Source organism: Anopheles maculipalpis, chromosome 3RL (genome assembly GCF_943734695.1).
Source record: "Anopheles maculipalpis chromosome 3RL, idAnoMacuDA_375_x, whole genome shotgun sequence".
Lineage (NCBI taxonomy): Eukaryota > Metazoa > Arthropoda > Insecta > Diptera > Culicidae > Anopheles > Anopheles maculipalpis.
This window is the reverse complement of record NC_064872.1, coordinates 28627931-28651472: the sequence shown is the minus strand read 5'-3', so window position 1 is coordinate 28651472 and position 23542 is coordinate 28627931. Positions and strand designations below refer to the sequence as shown.

The 23542-nt window shown below is 45.7% G+C and overlaps 8 protein-coding genes across 8 annotated transcripts in view; 3 read left to right on the top strand and 5 right to left on the bottom strand.

The window, feature by feature from the left end:
• LOC126565343 (glutathione S-transferase 1-like) overlaps positions 1–12012 on the bottom strand; it is a 190646-nt gene extending 178634 nt beyond the window's left edge. The window contains exons 1-2 of the mRNA XM_050222516.1: positions 11851–12012; positions 11258–11786 (exon numbers count right to left, since the gene is read on the bottom strand). Coding sequence (XP_050078473.1) covers positions 11259–11786; positions 11851–11994 — 672 coding nt within the window. The 5' untranslated portion in view covers positions 11995–12012 and the 3' untranslated portion in view covers position 11258. The remainder of the gene's footprint in view (positions 1–11257; positions 11787–11850) is intronic.
• On the bottom strand, positions 609–5139 carry LOC126560541 (uncharacterized). Its single transcript, XM_050216500.1, has 6 exons — positions 4794–5139; positions 4397–4722; positions 3182–3291; positions 1263–1426; positions 990–1193; positions 609–917 (listed from the first exon to the last, which is right to left on the bottom strand). Exons 1-6 carry the CDS (start codon positions 5136–5138, stop codon positions 609–611), a joined length of 1458 nt encoding a protein of 485 aa, XP_050072457.1. The 5' UTR covers position 5139.
• LOC126565347 (glutathione S-transferase 1-like) lies at positions 3198–3946 on the top strand. The gene is made up of 2 exons (XM_050222521.1): positions 3198–3308; positions 3376–3946. The coding sequence occupies exons 1-2, from the start codon at positions 3211–3213 to the stop codon at positions 3944–3946; spliced, it is 669 nt and encodes a 222-aa protein (XP_050078478.1). The 5' UTR covers positions 3198–3210.
• On the bottom strand, positions 5387–8270 carry LOC126560540 (uncharacterized). The gene is made up of 5 exons (XM_050216499.1): positions 8081–8270; positions 7814–8014; positions 7429–7743; positions 5783–6130; positions 5387–5713 (listed from the first exon to the last, which is right to left on the bottom strand). The coding sequence occupies exons 1-5, from the start codon at positions 8222–8224 to the stop codon at positions 5387–5389; spliced, it is 1335 nt and encodes a 444-aa protein (XP_050072456.1). The 5' UTR covers positions 8225–8270.
• Positions 8541–9340, bottom strand: LOC126565353 (glutathione S-transferase 1-like). The gene is made up of 3 exons (XM_050222527.1): positions 9197–9340; positions 8925–9125; positions 8541–8861 (listed from the first exon to the last, which is right to left on the bottom strand). Exons 1-3 carry the CDS (start codon positions 9338–9340, stop codon positions 8541–8543), a joined length of 666 nt encoding a protein of 221 aa, XP_050078484.1.
• Positions 10252–11151, top strand: LOC126565344 (glutathione S-transferase 1-like). The gene is made up of 3 exons (XM_050222517.1): positions 10252–10459; positions 10533–10733; positions 10807–11151. Exons 1-3 carry the CDS (start codon positions 10316–10318, stop codon positions 11131–11133), a joined length of 672 nt encoding a protein of 223 aa, XP_050078474.1. The 5' UTR covers positions 10252–10315; the 3' UTR covers positions 11134–11151.
• A 5544-nt stretch (positions 12013–17556) lies between the features above and the next one.
• LOC126564270 (suppressor APC domain-containing protein 2) lies at positions 17557–20543 on the top strand. Its single transcript, XM_050221272.1, has 2 exons — positions 17557–19026; positions 20022–20543. The coding sequence occupies exons 1-2, from the start codon at positions 17557–17559 to the stop codon at positions 20541–20543; spliced, it is 1992 nt and encodes a 663-aa protein (XP_050077229.1).
• Positions 20544–21024: 481 nt separating this feature from the next.
• On the bottom strand, positions 21025–21943 carry LOC126565161 (probable palmitoyltransferase ZDHHC24). Its single transcript, XM_050222309.1, has one exon. It carries the CDS (start codon positions 21921–21923, stop codon positions 21054–21056), a length of 870 nt encoding a protein of 289 aa, XP_050078266.1. The 5' UTR covers positions 21924–21943; the 3' UTR covers positions 21025–21053.
• Positions 21944–23542: the final 1599 nt, after the last annotated feature.

The window sequence follows — 23542 nt, the reverse complement described above, 5'->3', positions numbered from 1 at the left end:
TTATAACGTAGAAAGAATGAAGATTTCATGACCCCCTTTACCCGACAGTGTGTAGCACACAAGCGTGAGAGAAATATTATTTACAGGAAGAAGATTTTTTGCCGTACAAATCAACGTTTGTGGATCGTGCTTGAAATGTTTTTTTTTTTTTATGTTTATATATTTACGGAATTCCCCATACAAAAAAATAGTGTTGCAAGAGTTTATTTAGATATTACAAATTGCAAATCATCTCTGAGCAAGAAAGATGTTATAGATCTCTTCTGTTTGCCTAAAAATGTAAAGGATACGTGAAACGATTGAAATTTTGCATAGTTGTCCCACTTTGTCAGGTAATTGTTGTTGAGATGAATATACTATTACTCATGCGGAAACTCAGTTTACCCGATGAGGCAAGAATTCCGCTCTAGATGCACCTATGTTAAGTGTGACATGCATCAGCTTCATCGAACGATATACTCTGTGTAAGTGTAAGCTTTACTACTGTAGAAAAAGCCGGCAAATGTGTGGTAGATATACGGCGAGAGATACCTATAGCTCCTCCCGAACACACCAGAGGCATTGCACACAATAAAGAGAAACCGAAGAAAAACGCCGTACTCTTCACACTAGATCTTAATCCTGGTGCTTAGTTTTTCGCGCAACTTGTCCAACCCAACACGGTTGTGTTCGTTGTAGTAGGGAAGTGATTGCATCTCCTTGTACCACTCGCTAACGCGCGGCCATCGGTCGCCTTTAATCGGTACCAAGAGATCCAGTGTGCTGAGCGTACCGACTATGGCGAAGTCTGCCACCGAAAGACGATCAAGTGCGGTATAGCGAGACTGCTTTAAGAAGTGTTCCAACGCATCGATCGTGTCCTCGATCGGTTTGAGATGGCCTGTTGGATCGGTAATATCACCGCTGAAGATTTTACGCTGTGGAAAATGAGAAAGGTTTAGTTGAGAAAAAAGTGTCAACAAGTATTGGGAAGTGCCTTCAATCTTTACCATAACCTCTGCGTCACGTTGGAACAGATGACCGTTGTTGAAGCACAGCATATTGAACACTTTCGCTCTTGCCAGCGTGTCTTGTATGGCAAACGGACTATCGGTCGGTGCAAACGTGTCACACAGATACATCAAAATAGCGTGACTATCGATAAGCGTCAACTCACCATGACGAAGTACGGGAATCGTATGCAGTGGATTAATCTGTGAACAAATTGAATGAAACACGGACTTTAAACTCAAGTTTTGCAAGAAATCGAAAACAAAACGCACCTTTATATAGTCAGCACTCAGATGTCCTGCACCGAAAAGATTGATGTACTCAAACTTGATCCGATCCCTCACACCCAGTGCAGCAATCGCCAGTAGGACGCCACGTACTGGCGGGCTAACCTCGTCGTAATACAGTACCATGCTTGGTGACTCCATCTTGGATACTGATTGGATTTAATTGACGCGAGATTCGAATTGATGAAGTGGACTGGAAAGAGCAAATGACGGGAGCCTGTGGTTAAGAGCAAATCCGGTTGCAACCTGATAATCCCCGAATGGTTCAGTGCTTCTTAATCCGGTTGTGCTGATCGTGGAAAATTTGTTTTCGGCTTCGGAAAGAATTAACAACGAAGATTGATTAGTGATGCAGAGTGTAACTGTGTGAAATGTGTGGCAATTGTGAGTATGTAATAATTTGCACTTTAATATAATTTATTTTTAAACCGTGACTATCAAATATAGGTCAACTTGTTGTGGACCAGTGACGGACAAAGTTGTGAGTTTACAACAAATTTAAAGTTTCAGTATTTCAACTTTACGCCTCGGAGCCATGGGTTCTGACAAAATCGAACTGGTGGCGGAATTCTCTCAGTTGAAATCTAGAGTGAGATGCTCTGAAAGAACCGCTACATTGATCAAGGAGAAGTTAACCATATCATGCGAATGGTACCGGACAACCCAACCCGTGTGACAATATCAATCCGGTTGCCGTCAGAATGATTGGAATAAATTGTTGGCAGAGGTTCGACTGCAGTTTCCAGGACTTCGGGTCACCCAACGGGTAAGTAAAGTAAACAATTATGGGTGTTGCGAAATTAGGAGAGGAATGACGAATTCATTTCGGTTTCTTTTTTGGCTTAACGACCTACTACGTCATGCCAGTTATGTCTAAACAGACTAATTTTAAGAAAAGGGGAAAAATATCTTGAATGACGACTAATGATAGAGAGCGGAAAGAGGCTTAGCAGGAATGGAAGTTCGAAGAGATTGAAGCGCCGAAGTCATTTCAAACATAAACCGTGCGTCTGGGAGGATTTGCCAGGAAAGCGCGAAAACGAAGGGTCGTGAAGGAACGTATATTGAAACTCTCTCGGAGTGTGGGCACTTCAGTGACACCCAGAAGCACCCCAAACGAAAAAGTAATAAATCTAGTCCTTGCATTAGGCACCGGACATCATCGCGATTGAATGCAAGGAAGCGCCAAAATACATCCGCATTACTACGTTCTGCTTTAAAAAGCTCCATTCTAATCCAGTTCCTATCTATTGCAAACAGTCCAAACTGCTGCTAATAGACAGCTATTTTAATGAAGTGTGAAGAGAAACTTCAAAATCCTAATAATATCAGACTCCTTTTCAGAACCTCAGAGTGATACCAAAAATCCTACGGTTCTCCTATCGATTAAAATTCCAAGAGGTTAGGGCATTATGTTACTGGAGTCAGTAGTCCAGCCAGAATTAGTGATGCATTTTGCCCATTAGTAGATAATTAACTATCGAACAATATCTTTCGTTTGAGATCAAATCTGAACTAAAGAATCCTTTCATAACGCAGTACTCAAATAATCGGCTATTAGTTATTCATGCCATCAAGATAACCAGATATGTTGTTATCGTATATGCGTAGCTATTTTTCTGTATACTAATGAGTCGGAAAATGGTCCTCACACCAACGGAACGATTTTTGAAAAGTGGGTGTGGTACACTTATCGATCGATATTCCCACACCACCATTAGGCGGGAGCATTAGCTTCGATTAAGATTACGTCAAACGGTCTTAAACGAAGCGTCACCTTACCCCAGTGTGCGTATCAACAAAAATCACCCAAAACTCAAGGTTAAAGTCCACACAAGGGGAACTGCATTCGCGGGGGGGAGAGAGTTTTTCGTTTTCACTTCACTGCGGCCGGACAAACAAACCGAGTTCGGGGCCGTCAGTTTCGTACGAGATGTCTAGCAAGCCGGTCCTATACACGCACATCATTAGTCCCGCTGGCCGTGCGGCCGAACTCACCATCAAGGCATTGAACCTTGATGTTGAGATTAGGTATGTGGTAATTACGCGATTTCGTAACGTGACATAACCTCTTTTCCTCTGTTCATCTCTTTTGTAGGGAAATGAATGTCTTCAAGGGTCAGCATATGAACGATGAGTTCAAGAAGCTAAACCCGGTCCAAACGATCCCAACGCTCGATGATAATGGGTTTCTGGTGTGGGACAGCCACGCTATCATGATTTATCTTGCCCGTCGTTACGGTGCCGGTACGGATCTGTACACGGATGACTTTGAGCAGCAGGCACGTATCAATTCGGCTCTGTTCTTCGAAAGTTCGATCCTATTCGCCCGGTTGCGCTTCTGTACGGATAATCTGACCGTGCTGGGTAAGAGTGCTATCCCGGAGGAGAATCTGCAGCGTGCGCTGGAGGGTTTGCAGCGGTTGGAGAGCCTGCTGCAGTCGGATTACGTTGCCGGCGATCATTTAACGATCGCCGACTTGAGCTGTGTCAGCAGTGTTACTACGCTGCATCTGATGTTGAAGCCGTCGGTGGAAGATTTTCCGAAAACGTTCGCTTGGATCGACCGGTTGAGCAAGCTACCGTACTATGGGGAAGTTATGGGTCGTGGGTTGAAAGCTGCCGGCGAGCTGATGCAAATGCTTGGTGAAAAGAATAGTGCGAAGTAATAGCTTACAATAGTGCGTGATAGAGGAGGTCCGAGAGGCGTTCGTTGAGGAAAGAAGCGAGCACAAAACTGAACCCAAAACTCCGGATTAATTAATCTGAAACCCTCACGTTCTGTCTGCATGAATGTATTTGTGTAAAATTCGGCGATAAGCATCACACCACCGGGTTCAGTATTATGTTGTATAGTCGTATGGTGTATTTAAATTACCCTACTCTTGTCTTATAAAAGGGTTATCTGAGTTCATTGTTGAATTCTCTGTTTGTTTTGCTATCCACAATGTGCTTACAATAAACAACCTGTTACAGCAACTGTCGCGCATGTTTATTTGTATTGGTGACATTGAAAACGCAAACCGGGTGGAACCTTGCAGCAAGATCGTAAACTATGCACTATGGGAAATTATTTCACATTCTATGGCTAAATCTTGATCACACCCTCCAGTGTTTACTGAGCTTTGATCGCATTTTTAAGTCTCAACGATTCACAAATTTCGGCAAACTCGACCGCCCCCTGCTGGTTAAGCTGCTCGTACTCTGGCAAGGTACGACTCAACCGTTCAATCCAACCCACCAGTGCCGGATACTTGCTACGATCCATCGGGAAAAACTCTTCCATCGTCGCTATCGTTGCGATACAGCTAATATCGGCCAGCGTCAGCGTATTCCCCACCATGTAATCGTCTACCAGTGCATCATTTAGCAGTTCGTAGCCCTTCTGCATGTACTCGATCTTGTGCTGCGGCACATCCGAAGATCCTTCGTACAAAATCGGTTCCTAAAAAGCGATGCGAAAAAAGAAGCTCCCATTAGAATCGGTCGGTTATCATCAGGTCACAATTTACTTACGAAATAAAATCTCAACCTCGAGAACAACACGCCCGAGTCAAAGTGAAGACCGGCGTTTACTTTGGCCCGCGTGACAGGATCATCCGGATAGAGGGCGTGATCGGTACCGTACTTAAGCACCAGATAGATGATGATCGCATGACTATCACGCACAATCACACCCTCATCATCGATTACCGGGATCGTATGCTGTGGGTTCATCTTCAAAAATGCATCCTTACGATGATCGCCAGCCAGCAGATTGATTGGTATGATGTCTAGCTCGAGTCCTAGCAACTTGGCCGTCAACTCAACGGCGCGTCCCGGTGGGCTGAGTTTCGCTGTGTAGAGCTTAATGTTCGGCATGCTGACGACGTGCGTATAACACTGTCCGTGGTCCAACAGGTTCTAATCTAATGCTGTGCTGGAAACCTACCTTCGAGTGGTTTAAATTAGCACGTTTGCTGTCACTGTGTGCGTAGTGGTGAGATAGGAAGCGTCCCCATTTAAGCACAGTGTACACAAAAAATTTGCCAATCAATTCAAATGTGTTTTTTTTTTATTCAGAAAAGAGAGTAAATTTCATAGAGTCAAATTTATTGAGTGGTCGCATATCACTTAGCTTTGGCACGGTTTTCCTCCAACTTGGCGTGATACAGCCGCGCCAGCTCGTCGGCACCTGCCTGATTCGTATCCTTGTAATACGGCAACTTTTCGAAACGTTCCACCCAGGCAGCCAGCTTCGGATACTTGGCTGCATCAATCGGGAAGATGGCATGCATCGAAGCAATGCTGGCAATGCAGCTCAGATCGGCCAGTGTTATCTGATTGCCCACAATATAATCATCCACCAGCGTATCGTTCAGCAGCTGGTACGCTCGGTACAGATTGTCGATCTTCTCCTGTGGTGTCTCGGTAGATCCGAAGTACAGTATTGGTTCCTATGGAGAACCAAAGCAAAACTATCATTTTAACAACCTACCCCAAAAATTAAAATCCCACTTTTTTACCATATAGAACCGGAATCGGGCGAACAGTACGCCCGAATCGAAGTGCAGTCCCGCATTGACCTTGGACCGTGTCACCGGATCGGGCGGGTAGAGGCTATCATCCTTACCGTACTTTGTCACCAGATACACATTGATCGCATGGCTATCCCACACGACGGTACCGTTGTCATCGATCAGCGGAATCGTATGCTGTGGATTGAGCTTCCGGAACTCTTCCTTCAGATGATCGCCCGCGATCAGATTGATGGGGACGATGTCAAACTCAAGCCCCAGTGCCTTGCCCGTCAACTGCACTGCCCGACCCGGTGGGCTTAGTTTGGCCGTGTATAGTTTAATTTTGGATGGCATCGTTCACGCTGCTGTGTTCCACTCGGTAGCACGGTCCGGAAAGGAATGTCAATTCATCTCGCGCTAAATCATCGCGGCAGTACTACGGCATCTATATGTGCGCTTCTGCGCCCTTGTACGACAGATGCAAGGGATGCACTACCACACAAACATATGGGGGATGTTTGGCTTGGTAAACATTTGCAAAACAAGCCCTTGATTAGATAATAGGACGCTCGCTATGGGGTGAGTGATTAAGCAGAAACAATCACACAAGCCGGCAAGCAAACGATGTTTTACTGTCTGTTTTTTTTTCGCTTTACTTTTTGCTTTTACGCTTGATAATTACTGTAATCTCTGCTTTTTTCTTTCTTGTATTTGTTTTTGTCAACTTTAACGATTTTATTATCATTTTTTTTGTTTTTTATTTGTTCATTTTATATCATTTTTCACTTTAATTGCTATACACTTTTATTTTTATTGTGTATTTATCAATATGATAAGAATTAATTGTCTTCATAGTGATGCAATGTTCTTTATTTATAGAAATTTAATTTCTTTTGCTTTAAGAGCCCCAGCATTTTCTTACTTCCTCATAATATTTCTCGACTGATCACCGACAAATGATCAACAGATCGATTTTCTTAAGTTTTAGCTCCAATTTACCATGCTTTAGCAGCCACTTCTATTCTAAACTTAGGCAAATTCAGGCAAACCATGAAAAAAGCCACATCCGAACTGGTCAAGCTTTTTCTAAGTGACGCCTACACCACCGGACTACCATTTTCGATCTGCATGACTGTGATTATTTTGGGCCAGGCAAAGGGTATATCGGTTATCTTAACCGCTACAAGCATACCAAAAGTTTCTATTTTTACTTAAAGACGCTCGACTTATCACGTGTTGTTATTATTTTGTGCATTATCGGTTATCTACCTCGCTACCAGCCGTTCCAAATCAGAGGCTCTATTCAGTGGCGAATTTAACAGTGAGAGGCTCCGAAGCCAAATAACAACCCCCCCCCCCCCCCTTCCTCCCCCTGGCACTGGCACTCCTTTAGGTTCCTGATAGTACTGTAACTCCTTCATGACTTGGCGTGAATTAATCGCTAATAATTGTCTCATCATCGTTCTGAATTGAAAAATCATAATTTGAGAGTTTTATAGAAAAGGCGACTCAATGTACAACACATCGAAAATAGCTTATCACCTCTCGTGAAGGATTTCAGCTTTATTGTTTGTTGCAACAAGCAAGTTGAAGTTACATTTACAAATGTACTTCTTTATTTCAAGCAAAATAATCTCTGCTTTTATTTAAGCTTTAGCATTCTCTTCCTTCTTGGCTAGTACAAACTTTCCTAAATCGGTTCCACCGCCACCATTGGCTTCCTCGTAATACGGCAACTGTTTTAGCCGATCGATCCACTCGTAAATTCGCGGATGTTCCGATTTGTCCAGCGGAACAACGCCCATAATACTAGAGATAGTGGAGATGCAGCTAAAGTCAGCAATCGTCATGGTTGGGCCAGCCACAAAATCATCCAACAGAGTATCCTCCAGCAAGCGGTACGATTTCTGCACATACTCAACCCGATCCTCGGGGATGTCCGATTGCCCGTAGAAAAGAATACGTTCCTGGGATTAATTATTTTGAATGAGAAAATTTCTTTATGCCGTAATAAAGCGTAATGCTCGTTTTACTTACAAAGATGAATCGCATCCGAGCAAACAGTACACCAGATTCAAAGTGTAGGGCAGCGTTCACACGCGCCTGGCGGGCCGGATCCTTCGGATAGAGAGAATCATCCTTACCGTACTTGGTCACCAGATAGATCATGATCGCATGGCTCTCGGTAATGATCGTACCGTCGTCATCCAGCACTGGGATCGTATGTTGGGGGTTAAGCTATAACGATCTCGACATTATAATTTCGCACAGTACACGCAAAGATGGCATCCAACAACAACGGACCTTCAAGAACTCCGGCTGCAAATGATCACCGGCCAGCAGGTTTACGTTCTTCTGCTCCAGTTCCAAACCCAACGCTTTGGCCGTCAGTTCCACAGCCCGGCACGGTGGGCTTAAGTGCAGCGTATAGAGAACTAGCTGAGGCATTCTTGGACAACCGTTGCGTTGAAGAGACACACCCGAACTGAGCGGTTCGTTCGTTAATTCATTAATGTTGGACCACATCATTTTTCGGATCCATGTGGTTGTGGTTGTTTGAGACGAGATAAAGCGAAATTGTGAGTGTGCGCGTGCTGGGATTTTTTTATTGTGATCATCCCTGTTATGCTCAGCGGTGGGCGCGCGATGACGATGCAGCATATAAAGTAGTCAGAAATTCCGGTTTTCATTCACTGCTACACATGCGTGCAAGAAGCTGCTATTTTTTACTGGACTAATACACACTTGTCCACTTGTCTCCATGTTATGCTTTCGCATTATCGGCCAACTGCTTCACAACAAGCTGGCCCAATCCGGTAGCACCGGCACCATTGGCCTCCTCGTAGTAGGGTAGCTTCTTCATCCGTTCCACCCAAGCGTTAGTTCGCGGGAACTCTGATTTATCCAGCGCTATAAACTCCATCGTAGAGGCAACCGTCGAAATGCAGCTAAAGTCAGCGATAGTCATCTGACGACCGGCAACAAAATCATCGTCCAAGGAATCCTCCAGCAGACGATACGCCTTTCGCACGTACTCGATGCGATCCTCGGGGATCTCCGCTTTGCGAGCGAAAAAGACGAGTTCCTGCCGTAGGAGAGAATTTATATTTGGAGTTCCAAAAAATGTTGCTCAATAATTGACACATACCGTAATGAACCGAAGTCGTGCTAACAGTACGCCAGACTCGAAATGGAGTGCCTCGTTGACCCGTGCTTGCTGAACGATGTCGGATGGATAGAGCGCATCAGTCTTGCCGTACTTTCGCACCAGATAAATCATGATGGCGTGACTGTCGCCGATAATGGTCCCATTGTCATCCAGGACCGGAATCGTATGTTTCGGGTTTAACTGTAAAGCCAAAGCAAGAATCCTAGTGTAAAGAACACCAATTTGGGAAGGATCACTAATCGATACGATACCTTCAAGAATTCTGGCTTCAGATTGTCTCCAGCCAACAAGTTTACGGCCTTGCGCTCGAAATCCAATCCCAACGCTTTTGCAGTTAGTTCCACTGCCCGGCACGGTGGACTAAGTTCGATGGTGTACAGCACTGGTTTAGGCATTTTTCGTATGGGCGATCAACTCGTATGCTTCAGAGTCGGTGATGAACTGAAACGTGATTTGTGCAGTAGCAGGGAAACATCTGGAACATGGTACCTGAGCAAAAACTGATTAATGTTTAAAATCATTAAATGTACACAAGCGCGGTCTGCTCTCCAACTGTGCAAGTAAAACTATGATAAGGGTAGACCAGCGCCTGTCGACTCATACAATCTATGCCAAGTGTATGCTCATCAAGCTGTGTCATCATGCCCCTTCCGTTGCTCCAATCTTGTCTCACCTTGGTGTCACATGCACAAATCATTGTAAATAACGAGTATCACATTTGGATGTAGGTTGGACTGTGTTTGAGCATTGGAAATACTAGTTTTTTGTACTTCTGAAATTATATCCTACCTTCACTGGAAAAGGCATCGTTTACATACGTTACTGTGCTTAGGGGCAAGAGCAGACAAGGGGAGGAAACATATGCAACATTTCTCTAATCAATTACCGGTGGAATATGATTTTACACTAAGATATCAAAATATAAGAATATCACAAAAAAATTCATAAATACACAATGCATGTTAATAAAGCGGCCAAGGTGGTGGAGGCGACAGCGGCGCCGGTCTCACACGGCAGTAACGGGATTAAAATCCCATCCGGACCGTTCCCTCCTTGGGGAGGACTGACTCTCCAAGTGTATTAACCCTGACCAGCAAGTGTATTAACCCATTCGATGGCCGACGTGACCTAGAAGGTCGTTAAGCCAAGAAGAAAATGTTCATAGAACATCTTCTCCCAACTATCTACCAAACCAAACATCTATGCCTGATAAAAGATAGGATCTTATCGCCTTATCTTACATCATTCAGTAGAAAATATTATCCGGCGAGAGGCGATCTTTGGAATAACACTCTATCAGACCCTCAACGCAAATCCTCCAGTTAGTCAATGTTGGATCATCACCTTTCACACACAGCGTACGGGAAACGATGGAAAAGCTGGTACTGTACACGAACAGAAAGAGTCCACCATGCCGTGCGGTGAAGCTGACCGCCCGTGCCCTTGGCATCCAGCTCATCGAGAAAGAGATGACACTGATGCGAGGCGACAAGCTGATGGAGGAGTTCCTAAAGGTATTTGGCTACTAGTGGTTCGCAGAAGGTAGTACAGAAGCTCTTCGCATACTCTCTGCAACCTGTTCGCTAGGTGAATCCGCAGCAAACGATACCGGTTCTAGATGATGGAAGAGTCGTTATCACCGCCAGTCACGCCATCATGATTTATCTCGTGTGTAAGTTCGGCAGCGATGATAGTCTCTACCCGAGTGATCTGGTACGACGAGCACGCGTCCACACGGCGCTACATCTTGAGGCGGGAGTTATCTTTTCGCGGTTAAGTTTTTTGTTTGTTAGTAACTACTTGTACGCGCATCCTCCAGGGAACGATTTAAAAACAAAAAACCTTTGGTTTGTTCCCACAGGAACCGGTAATTTATTCAGGCAAGTCGTACTTCCACTCCGATCGTGTTGAACACATCCGGAAAGCGTACCGTCTGTTGGAGGATTCACTCGTCAACGAGTATATGGTCGGTGATAGTCTAACGATAGCCGATTTTAGCTGCATCTCAAGTATCGCTTCCCTGGTTGGTGTGGTTCCACTAGATGTGGCCAAGTTCCCCAAAATAGCTGCCTGGATCAAACGCATGGAGGAGCTCCCGTACTACGACGAAGCGAACGGTATTGGAGCACTCGAGCTGGCCGAATTTGTGCTAGGAAAGAAGGAAGCCAACGCTCAACAGTTTATGTGACCAGTGCAAAGAATCTTCAGCAAAATAAATTGCGCCCTTTTTTCATTTTAAAATGCTTACATTGGAAAGTTTTATTTTTCGATCAGTTCTTTATGCCTGGTAAAAATTGCGTGCCTGTCCACACTTTAGACTTTGCCGAGTTTCTGGTTGTACAGCTGCAGTGCTTCATTAGCACGATCGGTGTTAATCTCTTTGTAGTTTGGCAGTGTTTGCTCAAGCCGTTTAAGATACGCCAGCACCGTCGGATACTTGTTGGCATCGGCCGGGAACAGTGCGTTAAGCGTACTGAGCGACGTACTGACCGAGATGTCCGCCAGCGTGATCGTATCGCCAACGAGATAATCTGTACCGCCGGTTTTCAGTGTGGCCTCAAGCAGTTCGTACGCCTTCAGCACCGAATCGATTTTCTCTTGCGGAACTTCCGTTTGTCCCCAGTAAAACACTGGCTCCAGTATCCAGCGTAGCCGAGCGAATAGTACGCCCGATTCGAAGTGCAACAGGGCGTTGATGTTTGCCTGCTTGACCAAATCTTTCGTCGGGTACAGACTATCATCTTTCGCGTACTTGGACACCAGGTAGATAATGATGGCATGGCTATCGTACAGTGGAACACCATTATCATTTACGGTTGGTACCGTGTGCATTGGATTCATCTGAAACAAAGAAATACAACAGTGAGAACGATGCGGATGTGGCACCATTTCAAACCGATCTCACCTTAAGGAACTCGGGCGTCAGTTGCTCCTTCTTGGTCAGATCGATGTACTGCACGTCCAGATCCAATCCAATCATCTTGGCCGTCAATTCTACGGCTCTGCCGGCCGGCGTACGGCGAGTACTGTACAACACAATCGGTGCCATGACGTTTGACGCTTTTTGTTTTCCACACAGGGGTTGTTGCTAGTTCTGCTTCCAACGCGAATGTTCGGCAAAGACTGTCCAAAGCAATGGGGGGAAAGTATTTTAAGCTACGTTTAGGGTGCGCAAGCGTGTGCGTTTGATCATCAAATACGAACTGCTTGGTTGGTAAGAAACCGGTTCGTGACCGTATTGGTGTAGCCGACGTTCCCTTTAAATAGTCGAGTATTGATAACGCGAATTTTTTTTAAGATTGTGGAATTTTTTATTAAAAAATGAAAAAAAAATCTTCAGAATTACCTGTCAGTTAAGATATTTAACTTCAGAAACCACTATTTTTTTTGCTCCAAAAATATTAAATTTTTGAATAATTTATAGTTTCACTAATTACTACAAAAAAGCCCAGGTTGCTATAACATGGTGTATTTTGAGATCAGCCATTAATTAATTATAATTTTCTAACTAGATTAATTTTTTTAAACATTGTATGATGAAGTCTTAGTTACATTAAAATTGAATAAGAATGTTTTACACTTGAGATCTTGGTGGTCTTGAATTGGTTGGTTGGTTGGTTGGTCTTGAGATCGTTCCCTACAAGTATATTCCATCGGTGCCGGTCTTCAAACGGCAGGACCGGAGATCAAATTCCATCCGGAAAGTCCCCCCGTAGTGAGGACTGACTATCCTCACTACGTGGTATCGGCTAGTTTAGTAAGCCATTCGATAGCCGGCGAGACCTTAGAATTCGTTAAGCCAAGCAGAAGTATATGCTCACGAGTTGGAGCGTTGAAATTTCTGAATCAAGAACCCTGTCTTAAACTGTCTTTCGAAGCTACGTTCGAGACGAAGCTCCAAATCATGTGCACAAGGCTTGAACCACGTCATTAGAATGACACCGGACACTACAGCTTAAAAACTTAATCCTCCTGAATTTCAGACATCGTTTAAACAAGTTTAAATGCTGTACATTGAGCGATCTGGTGGTAGAGGCGATAGCTGGTCTTCACACAGCAGGACTGTAGTTCAAATCTCATCTGAACCGTTCCTCCACAGTTAGGAGTGACTATCGAACGACGCATGGACTATTCTTCTTCTTCTTCTTCTTAGCCTTGTCAAGGATCCAGCCAACAAGCTCACTGTGCTCCTCTACGCGTCATGTCAAATGGGCCGTTGGGTGGGGCCGGCATCCTCATAACGTGCCTCAGGCTCATAATTACCGTCATTCATCACACGCCCTACCCGTACATACCGCCAAAGATAGTCCTTAGCACCGACCGTTAGTGTCCAGAATTCATACCCGTAGAGGACTAGAAGACGTATCAGTGTGCGATATATCGTGCATTTCGTGTTGTTGAAGCCTTCTGGATCGCAAGATTTTGTGCAGCCCGCAGTAGACACGATTTTCCTGAGCAGTGCATCTTCAGATTTCGCTACTTACGTTGTTGTCCGAAGAACTCCTCTACCATCTCGAGATCATCGCCGTCAACTGATTCTCTGCTTGTCCGATGATGTCCGCGAAGCCTAGGGATTGGGAAGATCGGGATAAAATTGAGACTCGGACGACAATGCTCTATCAATGGGACAATGGGTGTAGCCTCAAAAAGTCTATTAAACCATTACATTCCCGGTATGATCTATCAATTCGTTAATCCAAGATGAATAGTGTAAAGTAATAAGCATACTTCAAGAGTAACCTGTTAACAAAAATCGACAAAATATTGGAATGGATAGTTATTAATTCGGAACACGATCAGCAATAGAAGCTAGTTCCGTTTCCGACACTTCCGAAACGATTCAATTCCAACGCTTCTCATACGACCACCGTAAAAAATACACACTCGCGTATAACAGAATCCATTTCCTATCAGCCACCCAACCGGAACATGTCCACCAAACCCCAACACACTCATTCGTGGTTACCGTATCGAAATAACCTTGGCGAAAAGCCCTAGGTCCAAGCGGAATAAATCATTCAACCTACCTCCTTCCCCGAAAGAGACTTCCGTGGCGCACTGCAAATTTAGCACTGCACGAAACGAAGCCGCCACCGCCTTCTCTCGAAGAGAGGGAACCGGGCTGGGAAAAATGCATTCGTGCCGGTCGGTGACACACTTTTCATCGAACACAATGGTGCTGGCGATTTACGATACATTTCATTCGCTTTCATTTTCCACTGTGGACTGTGGACTGGATGAGTATCGTGAGAAGTTGTCCAGCTGGTAGACGCGGGGTAGCTCATCGGTGCCGAATTCCGTCTCCGCCGACGAGTCAACACCGTTACGCTTCACGTGACGTACCGTGAGCGGCCATATACAAACCGGAAGCGCGTTTACTTTACACAAGTATCAGCGCGTAGGCGACGCTGTTGTACGCGCTGGACATATCTGTGGACTTTTGCTATGGTCACGAGTAGTCGTCGTCACGGTAGTCGAACGGCTCTCGTAGCAGGTGGTTTGATGGTGGCATGACGTCTTTGTTTCATCGTACTAAATTTAGTCATTGTTTGGCCCAAAACAAAGCAAATGTATTGTCATGTAGAGCAAAACCTGACATCCAATGATGAGTTTCCCACCCTTACATGAATTGTTGTTGCAAACTAGCTTCCAGCATCACGATCATCCCATTTTATGATCAGTAATAGTATCAAAAAATTATTATTTTTAAAAGTAGGTTTATGTCCCATCACATCTGCTCCATCTGATCTGCATCTCACTATTCTATCCATTAATTAAAAGGAAAATAATTTAAATTTCAACCACAAACAGTAGATCGATCTGATCTCTGCGCAGATCATCTCGTAAGACATTTAGTATAGCCTACTGCTCGGGATGTCTTTACTGCTGCTCCTTAAGAAGAAGAAAAACAATCATGCAAAACTGCTAAAGTGCACGTGCCTGCAAGGCCTTCAGTTCGTACCATGTTACGTTCTGTTTTTGCTTTCCATCTCCCCGCCGGATTCCGATGGAGCTTTGGCCAAGCCTCAATCTGCACCCTTAACAAGAGGATCACTCGACTGAAGGGGGAGGCTTATTTTATGCTCTCCATCTCGGGAACCTAGAGGGAGTGAGGTGGTGTAATGGTCGCAAAACCAGTTTTGATATAGGAATTGCGCCAGCTTCTCTCGACCAGGCCTCTCTCGCTCAAAAAACTCGGCTCGACTGTCCTATGTGACGCTATGCAAGGCTTTTGGAAGACAAAAATAAAACACGAAATAAGGCAGGCATTTGCAAAGCATGATGTCCTTCTGATGGTCTGTAGATCGGCCATGCTCGGTCGCCATTTTTTAAAGCTTCTTTAGGCATTAGTTTTGAATTTTTTTTCGTAGTTGGTTTAATTATTCAAATCACTATTTCTTTGCTTCGTTTGCTTCACTCTCCGTCTCTCGATCTCAGAAAAGCAAACAAAACGTTTATCGCAATTTCCGATCATAATTCACACCATGTTTCGCCAAACCGTTCCGAAAGCTCAAAAAGCGCTTGTGCTTTCGTAAGCATGGGCCATATTCCCGCATGCCCCTTTTGGCATAACATAAACAGAAGCATAATTGAGCGATGCAAATGAAAAAAGAAAAACAACAAAGGGCACACAACAACCGTACAATTGCGAGCTCTGGGGACCCCCAGCCATCCTTACGTAAGTGCGCCTCCGAGTAATGGGGCGCCGAGTAGTATGTAGTTTGATACTGGTAAACGAAACGATCAGATAGATTTTATGCTTCGCTTACCGTCATCTCACCTTCCAACTGAAGCGCCATTTGGCTGACGGCGTTGGAGCTAATCGGCAGGCCCAACGGTTCGTGTGTGTGTGTGTAACTGTATATTTTATGACGTTTTTGTCTCCAACGCCATCACTCGCAAGGCCTAGCGGGATTTAAAACGACAACAAAGCACAGATTTCCGCACCACCACCTCCTTCTGATACCTTCCCCAGTTCCTCCAGCTCTGGGGGATGGGGTTGTTGTAATGCTTCGCTATGTGAGGGGGCGAAATCCCGGACACAAACACATATGTATGGCATTTTTATGCTAACCACAATGCCTACCGAGTAGCGTCCGCACAGTTTTATGGCCTCGGCTAGGTTGGCGATCGACCCGATGGATGACCATCCAGGGTCGTTTGGGAAAAGATGTAGGTGGAAGCAAACGAAAAATGTGTTTGTACAGTGGCTCCAATAAGAAAGTGACCAGAATTCCTGATATTCAAAATATCAAAATGAAGATATGGTTCTAGAATTAATGGTGCAAAATTGAGGGCTCTTTAGGTTGACTTGAGCATTCGAGAAGTGTCTAATCCAATTAAGCTGTAACAAGCATGCCACAATCTTACACCCTTCTTTAGGGATTATATTCCTCATTACACCTCAGTTACCTAAAACTATAAACCCACAATTACTCATCCCCGACCTGCGCTGCTCTGCACCAGATCCTTAACGGATCTTCCTTTCCCAACAAAAGAGCCCTTGTTTTTCCTGCGTCTGCTTCTATTCCGCGCAGCACTGTAGAGCGGACAGCACAGTATAGCAACGGCAAGCAAAAAGGGAATCCCTCTACACCTTCACTTCCCCCTTAAAGCCTACCTACCGCCAAATCTGTCCCATTTCGACGGCCAGCTTACGGGTGAGGTTTGTTCTCGCTTGTGCACATGGTTGCCACGCTTACCTCCTACCGAACCGATTTTGGACTCTCGGAATCAAGTTCGAAAGGTTGGTTTGTTGCTGCTGTTGTTGGTGGTGGGAGAGACACACACACACATACACATACAGTAAAACCAAACAACGAAAAAAAAACGGAAAGTTCAAACTAACGCGCGAGTCTCCGTCCGCGCGTATACGCATTCTCTCGCGTGACTTCACCGACGGCGGATGCTGTTTTTGGTTCTGTCAACGGGTCTTGCATTTGGCTCGTGGCACGGTTTGAAGCGAATGTAACGATCATATGAGAAAAAGGGTTATGCGGTGTGAATAGTTGAAATCGATCGCTTGTGCGGAGTGTTAATTGGATGATCTTGAGGTGATCTTGTGTGTTACGTGTGGTGAAACATGAAGAGGGCTTTTTTAAAATCACATCTGACGGTTGATTTGGAAACGTTTAGTTTGAAGAAAGTGTATTCTATTTTTATTTTGAAAAAGTGAAAATAATATAAGTACAGTAGTGGATCCAAGAGCTTGTGTGTATGTGCGATCAAAAGTTGAAAGTTACCGTGTAAAATACCTGTTCCTGTTCGGAACGGTGGAAGGATTCGAAGTGAAAGAAAAGGCACCGATAGCCCTGAGGCATCAGAGCCACTCTGAGGGGTGCCAGGTCGTTTGGCAACAAAATAAACAACCAAGAAAAGGACTCTAGCCGTCTCTGAGTTGCTGTGGATGAAGAAAGCAGAACAAGAAACCGGACCCAGGTTGAAGCGCGTTCAAATTGCGCACTGTGCTGGATCAGTTTCTCTCTCACTCTCCCTCCTTCACTGTAGTACGTGATGTTGGTTCGAGATTGGTGTATTAAGAAGCAGAAAACCTAAGTGGTTAGTGGCAAGTGAAGTCGAAGATCGCTAGGATAGGAAACGTGAGTGAGCGATGGACCCACTGTCCAACCGCAACCGAAAGAACATACTATCCCTGAGCGCACAACGGCCAATTCCTACGTCGGCCACAGCACCGATGTCAGCAACCGGTATGGCGACGCATCTGCACAATCATCGTCAGCATCAACAGCAGCAGCAGCAACAACAGTATCATCGACAACAGTCATCCACCGGACAGCCTCTTGCTCCAGTGCTTCCAACGGCAAGTTCCAGTCCACTGGTGCACCCTTCTTCAGCCGGTCAGGATAATCGTCCATATCTTCAACATCATCATCATCATCACCACCAACTGCATCATCAACAGCAGCAGCAACCGAATGGCGACGGATTGCCGAAAGCGTTCGTAGCCGCCATGCGCACACTGTTCGACATCATGGACGATAGCAAAACAGGTTTCGTCCGCTTGGCCGACATCGAGGAACGCTGGCAGGACGACGGTTCCAAGGGATTGCCGCGCGGAGTCATCGACAGTCTGCGCAAGGTAACACCCCCCAACGGGCTTCTCTCATTCGAGCGCTTCTGCAGCGGTCTCAAGATCTGTTTGTTGCGCAACCAGTCGAATCCACTGTCTGCGTCACCCGTCGCACACGGTATCTCACATTCGACATCCTCCTCCCCTTTGGCACGCGATGATCCGGGTCTGAAAGTGTCGATGTCAAAACTATCCCTCTCGCGACCTCCATCAGCTCCACTGCTCGATCTCGACACGGGTGTTTCTGGAACGAATAAATTGCCTGCCTTAGCACCAGCTTGGAGCACCGCTGGACCAACCAATACGGCCACCGTACGACCAAACAATGCGATGCCAGCACAAAAAACGCTCAGCATGCCACAGCTCCTAAGCCCTGACGGTGATCTTGATCTTGAGCCACCACCGATCATACTACCCGGTGCGTTTGGTCCTCCGAAACCGCCCCGTGTATCTTTAAACCTGGACCGAAACTCCCAACACCATCAGCACCATTCCCAGCCGCAGCAGCAGCATCAACATCATCACCCGATTGGAATTAGTTCCAGCATCGATAAGGCAGAAATTCGGAACGCGCTCCAAAACTGGCAAATGTCTCTGCTAATGGGAGAAGCGGGCGGCGATAAAGGAGACCCAACCAAAGGCACACTACGGTCACTAGCGCGTGGCTCCGCCGATGGACAAACGGATCTCTCCACTTCCTCCCCTTCCCTACAATCCATCAATCAGCTGGACGGAGCCCGGTTAAGCTCCGGTGGACTGTACCAGAAAAAATCTCCCGGTGCAGCCGGGCGACGCCGTGAGCCTAGGCGGCATACGCTTCAAAACGGCGTTGACTACAACATGCTCAAACGCTTGAAACAGATCGAACAGGAAAAGGACATCCTACTGCAGGGATTGACAGCGGTCGAACGGGCTCGCGAATGGTACCACAAGCAGCTGGCCACCGTGCAGGAAAAGATGCGATACCTTGGCCGTCCCGGATCACACATGGTAAGTGAAGGTGACCGACCCCGGATGCATGCAGTCTCATAAATCGATATGCGTGCGACGATTTGCTTGAGGCTTTTTCCCGGGTCACAGCTTTCGCCTATGCAAACTTCTTAAGAAGGAAATTGCTCCATTTTTTTTGTTTTTTGTTTACATCCATATTTTAATGGATTTTGTCGGTTTACCTAGTGGCGCGAGAGGAAAGTTAACTACCGGCGCCTTATTTACCTCTACAAGCCTTTAGCACGAGTGTATTTAGAGAGCAACCTCATGGTGGAACGGAATAATTGATAGCTTCCGGTGAAGTTGAGGATTTGCTAATTTAACTCATTGCTCGTAGCTCCGTTACGAACAATTTCAACTTAAATACGTTTCGGTTGATGACATGTCGCGTTGTTTTCGAGAGCACGCATGAGTGGCGAATCTAATGCTAAATGGACTAAGTGGTTATGGGGAGCGGGGAGGTCTTTTGGGGTTTATTGCTTATTCAAGTAAGAGGGGACCAAATGCCAAGCCGGAGGAACGTCGCCGAAGGGGTCCCAACCAAGGGGTCTCGTGCAAGAGGTCTTGTTCAAGGGGTCTCCTTCAAGGGCCTCTTCGAAGGGACCTCCCCAAAGGATGCTCCTCAAAAACGCCTCGTTCAAGTGTCCTCTTCCAAGTGGCCTTGCCCATGGGACCTCGGGGAGAGGCTTCAAAGAGGTGGTGCCTCAAAGGAGCCTTGTTGAAGAGGACTTCTCAAAGGGACCTCAACCAAGGGATCTCGATCAAGGTTCCTCGTCGAAAAGGCCTTGTGGAAGGGGTCTCGTCGAAAGGGCATCAAAGGGCCTTGATGTAAAGGACTCTTCAAAGAGTCCTCGTCGAAGGGGCCTCAAAGGGGCATTATCGAAAGGGTCTCCTCAAAGACGCATCCTCAAAGGGACCTCGTCAAAATGGCCTCTGGTACGCCTATGCTTAATCAGTTGACTAACTGTGTCATCTCGTTTTTTTTTTCTCTGCAGGAAACGTGGACCGAAACACAACAGGAACGCTTAGACCTCCAGCGTGCGCGTGTTCTCGAGGTGAACCGTCATCTTATGATGCTGGCCGAAAGCTGGGAACGGGGCGGTTTCCCAATGCACATGAACCTTGCCCTACGTCCTCTTCCCCCAGGCACTTTCTTGGGTGCTCCATCTCACTATCAGCAGCGTGCTCTTCATCAGCAACGTCCATCGCAACCACAACCGACAGCCTCCATCCCTCCGGCTGTCCCTCCACCACCAGCCGCGTCCTCTGCGGGCAGTTACCAGTCGGTACCTTCGCAAGCTCATCATCTGCAGCAGCAGCATCAGCAACAGCCACCGGAAATGGTTAATCATCTGAAGCAACAAAATCATCAGCTTTGCGAAGAGATAAATCAGAAGAACGAAAAGCTGTCACTACTCGAGAGGGAAAAGGCCGCACTGATACGGGAACTGTTGCAGCTACAGCGTACGAACCGTGCCAGCAGTATGATATCAAATACAGAAGAGATGGTATTCTAATGGACAGAAAATGGTCCAATAACTGTGCCAGTGCCATTTCGTGTGAGGCGAAGTAAGTTGTGTAAAGAGATTTCCTTTTGACCAAACGCTAGTCAGATGAAACTGTATTAGAAACATATACATAGAGTGGCGGAACCGGAACCGGCTTAACGGAAAGAGCAGTTAGGCAGTACGTACCCTTAGGAACAAATCTACTTCTCACTATAGTGAGAAGTGAGATATTGTTTTAAGATTGAACAAAATCATGCTTCTCACTATAGTGAGAAGAATCTGCTCAATATAGTGAAAAGCATGAATTTGCCGGGTAGGAACAGAACATTTCTTTCATTACCGTTCACAACAGTGAAACACAGCCAACATAGTGAGACGAATTGTTTGTTTTAGAAAAAATAAAAGAAATATTGGTTTTAGTGAAACCGATCACTTAAATGCTACAAAATGGCCACCTTCAACAGGTTATGTCGCTCTGTGCGTACTTTGGTTTTTGTACAGTACAATACTTTCCGTCCTTCACTTACTTTTAGTCGTCTGCTTTTGGAGCGTTTCCCAGTTGACACCATTGTGTGGTAGTTCGCTCTGTACGAACGGTGATAACCACGCAATGTACCACCGCTTTCCGAGCACCATTCGCATATTCTCCGCCCGACCCATATCATACTCCGGCGCCGTTCGTTCGTGCACAACCGCTCCGCTTAGGATAAGGCGTCCGTGGTAAACCAGCAGCACACCGGTAAACATTACACCTACCATGTTGATCAGATAAATCACCAGATAGTACTGTTTGGCCGAAATGTCGATCATCAGCATCGCGAGCGGGAACACAATCTTGACCAGCGACGTCCAGTTGCGGAACTCTTCGCCCCGCACAAACCAGAGGAAGTAATTGTTCAGCACGCTCGCGTACAGCGTCGATACGAACAGGTACGCCACGAACATGATGAAATAGCGGTGATTTTTGTGCCCTATGCAACACCCGGTAAAGACACAGTGATGGTCCCGCTTCAGTATACACGTCCGGCAGCTGGTACAGTGCCAGGAACGGGGTGGTGCGATAAATTCACACGTTGCGCAAAGGTGCCACGATTTCGAACCGAAACCGCTGGTCACCGCACTGGACACGTTCGGCGCCGGTAGCTGTATCAGCTCGGTCGAGCAGCTGGTGTCACAGAGGATGGTGGCTAGCATGTGAGCGGTGACGTTGAACAGCAGCAGTACGGCGGGCACGAAATGAACCCAATTGTACACCGAATCCGGCCCGTGTATGCCCGGTATGGCAACGTAGACCTCGAACCAGAACGTTATCGGTATGATACCGGCCATGAATGTGGTCGCCACGGCATCCTGCAGTGTGCGGGGTAGAAAGTGTTTCCGTAACCTCATAATGGCTGAAAGTATAGAATGGGATTGAGTATGATGGTTTGTTTTGTAATTTTGCACAACTTTCGGCTCATTACCCGTGCAGGAGATCGCGAAAAGTGCGCTGATGTGCGGCGTTGATTCGTAAACAAACAAAAAGGGCTGTCAGCTGTGATCTGTCATCGTTTCCTTTGGTCCGAACGTTTATGAGCGATAGATGAAAACTCCGTTCACAGTCTGTCGACGGTTTTCTGTTTCGAAGACGCGCTGCATAATGCCCGTATTGCATCGTGTGCATATAATTGTGTGCTTTGTGCTTATTTGATAAGAAAATACCTGAAAATAAAAGTGAAATTCAATGGAGGGGTAAATTTTCTCGAGGCAGCAATCGGTGAGCCATCCATCAGATCCACCAGTATTTAAGACAGTCAATTCGTTTTGTGCTTAGGCTTCGGTGACCCCTTTCCAGATGAAGGGCCGTACGTCTTTTAGGAAGATCCGCCTCTGGTGGGAACGATAGTCGGTGCGGAGTCTGGATTTCAGGTTTTATATTATTACAACATCATTGGTGATTTTTTGGACACAAAGATCCTATATTTAGTTCAGTTGCAAATGATCACTCTACCAAAATTTGGTAAAGTTATGCCTAGAAGAAAAAGTATCAAAAATCAGCTATTTGAAAAGTGGACCTTTAACTGGTCCTATATTGTTGGCGGTCTCTGTTTACCGGGTTTCACAATCAATATTCTTTGATTTGCTGGTATTCATCGATACATGAGGTTGTTTCTTTCTCATTGCTGCTAATTTAAACTATCAGCTCCCATCTCCGCCATGGCTAACAAAGAGAGTCTTATGGTTTTGTATGAGATGTTCCAGGAGATGGCGAAAAAGTCCAAGGAACAATCGAAAAATGGTTGAAAAATACTGATTCTTGATCCACACGGTTTGAAGTGGTTGGGAAGTGAGAATTGATGCTTACCAAACTCCATGGAAATGGTACATGCCTTTTTTGCTGGGCATGGTTCCAAACATTTGGAAAGTGAGTATGGATGCTTTCGGACGCCGGTGTTGTTTCCCTAATGCAAGTATAAATTTTGTGTATTTCCTTCTCCTGTTTATCTGTACGCGCTGAAAGTGAGGACATTTCTCTGTCCCCTCCGGACGCAAAGCAAATGAAGAATTCACCCGACATGCAATGGTGTACAGGGTACGCAATTGTAGAATCTACATATTCACTCTTCGACTAAAACGATTAGTTCTACTACTGATACTGTACCAATTGTCAATAGCTCAATTCAATGTAGCCGCATTGATATGAGATATCGCAGCAAAATACAACCAGGGGATTGGTTTAGCAGTATAGCCCGAGCCATTTTAGTGGTACTCTTTTTTGCCGTGTTCCTCTTGCTAATGATACTCTTCTTTACTAAATTATGCTAGGAGATACAAAAATAATGACTAAACTGTATACGACCGATTCAATCTACAAGCCTGGAGTCAGGCTTCGGTTGGTGTCAGCTTGAGGATGAAATCACTGCTCAGTCGTACGATTATTTCAAATTTTGGTCAGCCAAAATTCGTACGGCTGAGCAGAAACGTGTTTTTGAAATGTGAGCTGCTGTATGTAGAATCACAGTGTCAAG

What these genes read in the sequence shown, in the direction of transcription:
- LOC126565347 (XM_050222521.1), top strand. Translation starts at nt 3,211, where the DNA reads ATGTCTAGCAAGCCGGTCCTATACACGCACATCATTAGTCCCGCTGGC. An exon ending in AACCTTGATGTTGAGATTAG is followed by an intron (nt 3,309 to 3,375) that starts GTATGTGGTAAT and finishes TCTCTTTTGTAG; the next exon opens with GGAAATGAATGTCTTCAAGG.
- LOC126560541 (XM_050216500.1), bottom strand. Translation starts at nt 5,138, where the DNA reads ATGCCGAACATTAAGCTCTACACAGCGAAACTCAGCCCACCGGGACGC. An exon ending in CGAGGTTGAGATTTTATTTC is followed by an intron (nt 4,723 to 4,793) that starts GTAAGTAAATTG and finishes ATCGCTTTTTAG; the next exon opens with GAACCGATTTTGTACGAAGG. An exon ending in AACTGACGGCCCCGAACTCG is followed by an intron (nt 1,427 to 3,181) that starts GTTTGTTTGTCC and finishes AAATCCAATCAG; the next exon opens with TATCCAAGATGGAGTCACCA.
- LOC126560540 (XM_050216499.1), bottom strand. Translation starts at nt 8,224, where the DNA reads ATGCCTCAGCTAGTTCTCTATACGCTGCACTTAAGCCCACCGTGCCGG. An exon ending in CTCGGATGCGATTCATCTTT is followed by an intron (nt 7,744 to 7,813) that starts GTAAGTAAAACG and finishes AATTAATCCCAG; the next exon opens with GAACGTATTCTTTTCTACGG. An exon ending in CCCGATTCCGGTTCTATATG is followed by an intron (nt 5,714 to 5,782) that starts GTAAAAAAGTGG and finishes GGTTCTCCATAG; the next exon opens with GAACCAATACTGTACTTCGG.
- LOC126565353 (XM_050222527.1), bottom strand. Translation starts at nt 9,340, where the DNA reads ATGCCTAAACCAGTGCTGTACACCATCGAACTTAGTCCACCGTGCCGG. An exon ending in TGAAGCCAGAATTCTTGAAG is followed by an intron (nt 9,126 to 9,196) that starts GTATCGTATCGA and finishes TTGGCTTTACAG; the next exon opens with TTAAACCCGAAACATACGAT. An exon ending in CACGACTTCGGTTCATTACG is followed by an intron (nt 8,862 to 8,924) that starts GTATGTGTCAAT and finishes CTCCTACGGCAG; the next exon opens with GAACTCGTCTTTTTCGCTCG.
- LOC126565344 (XM_050222517.1), top strand. Translation starts at nt 10,316, where the DNA reads ATGGAAAAGCTGGTACTGTACACGAACAGAAAGAGTCCACCATGCCGT. An exon ending in TGATGGAGGAGTTCCTAAAG is followed by an intron (nt 10,460 to 10,532) that starts GTATTTGGCTAC and finishes CCTGTTCGCTAG; the next exon opens with GTGAATCCGCAGCAAACGAT. An exon ending in CGCGGTTAAGTTTTTTGTTT is followed by an intron (nt 10,734 to 10,806) that starts GTTAGTAACTAC and finishes TTGTTCCCACAG; the next exon opens with GAACCGGTAATTTATTCAGG.
- LOC126564270 (XM_050221272.1), top strand. Translation starts at nt 17,557, where the DNA reads ATGGACCCACTGTCCAACCGCAACCGAAAGAACATACTATCCCTGAGC. An exon ending in GCCGTCCCGGATCACACATG is followed by an intron (nt 19,027 to 20,021) that starts GTAAGTGAAGGT and finishes TTTTCTCTGCAG; the next exon opens with GAAACGTGGACCGAAACACA.
- LOC126565161 (XM_050222309.1), bottom strand. Translation starts at nt 21,923, where the DNA reads ATGAGGTTACGGAAACACTTTCTACCCCGCACACTGCAGGATGCCGTG.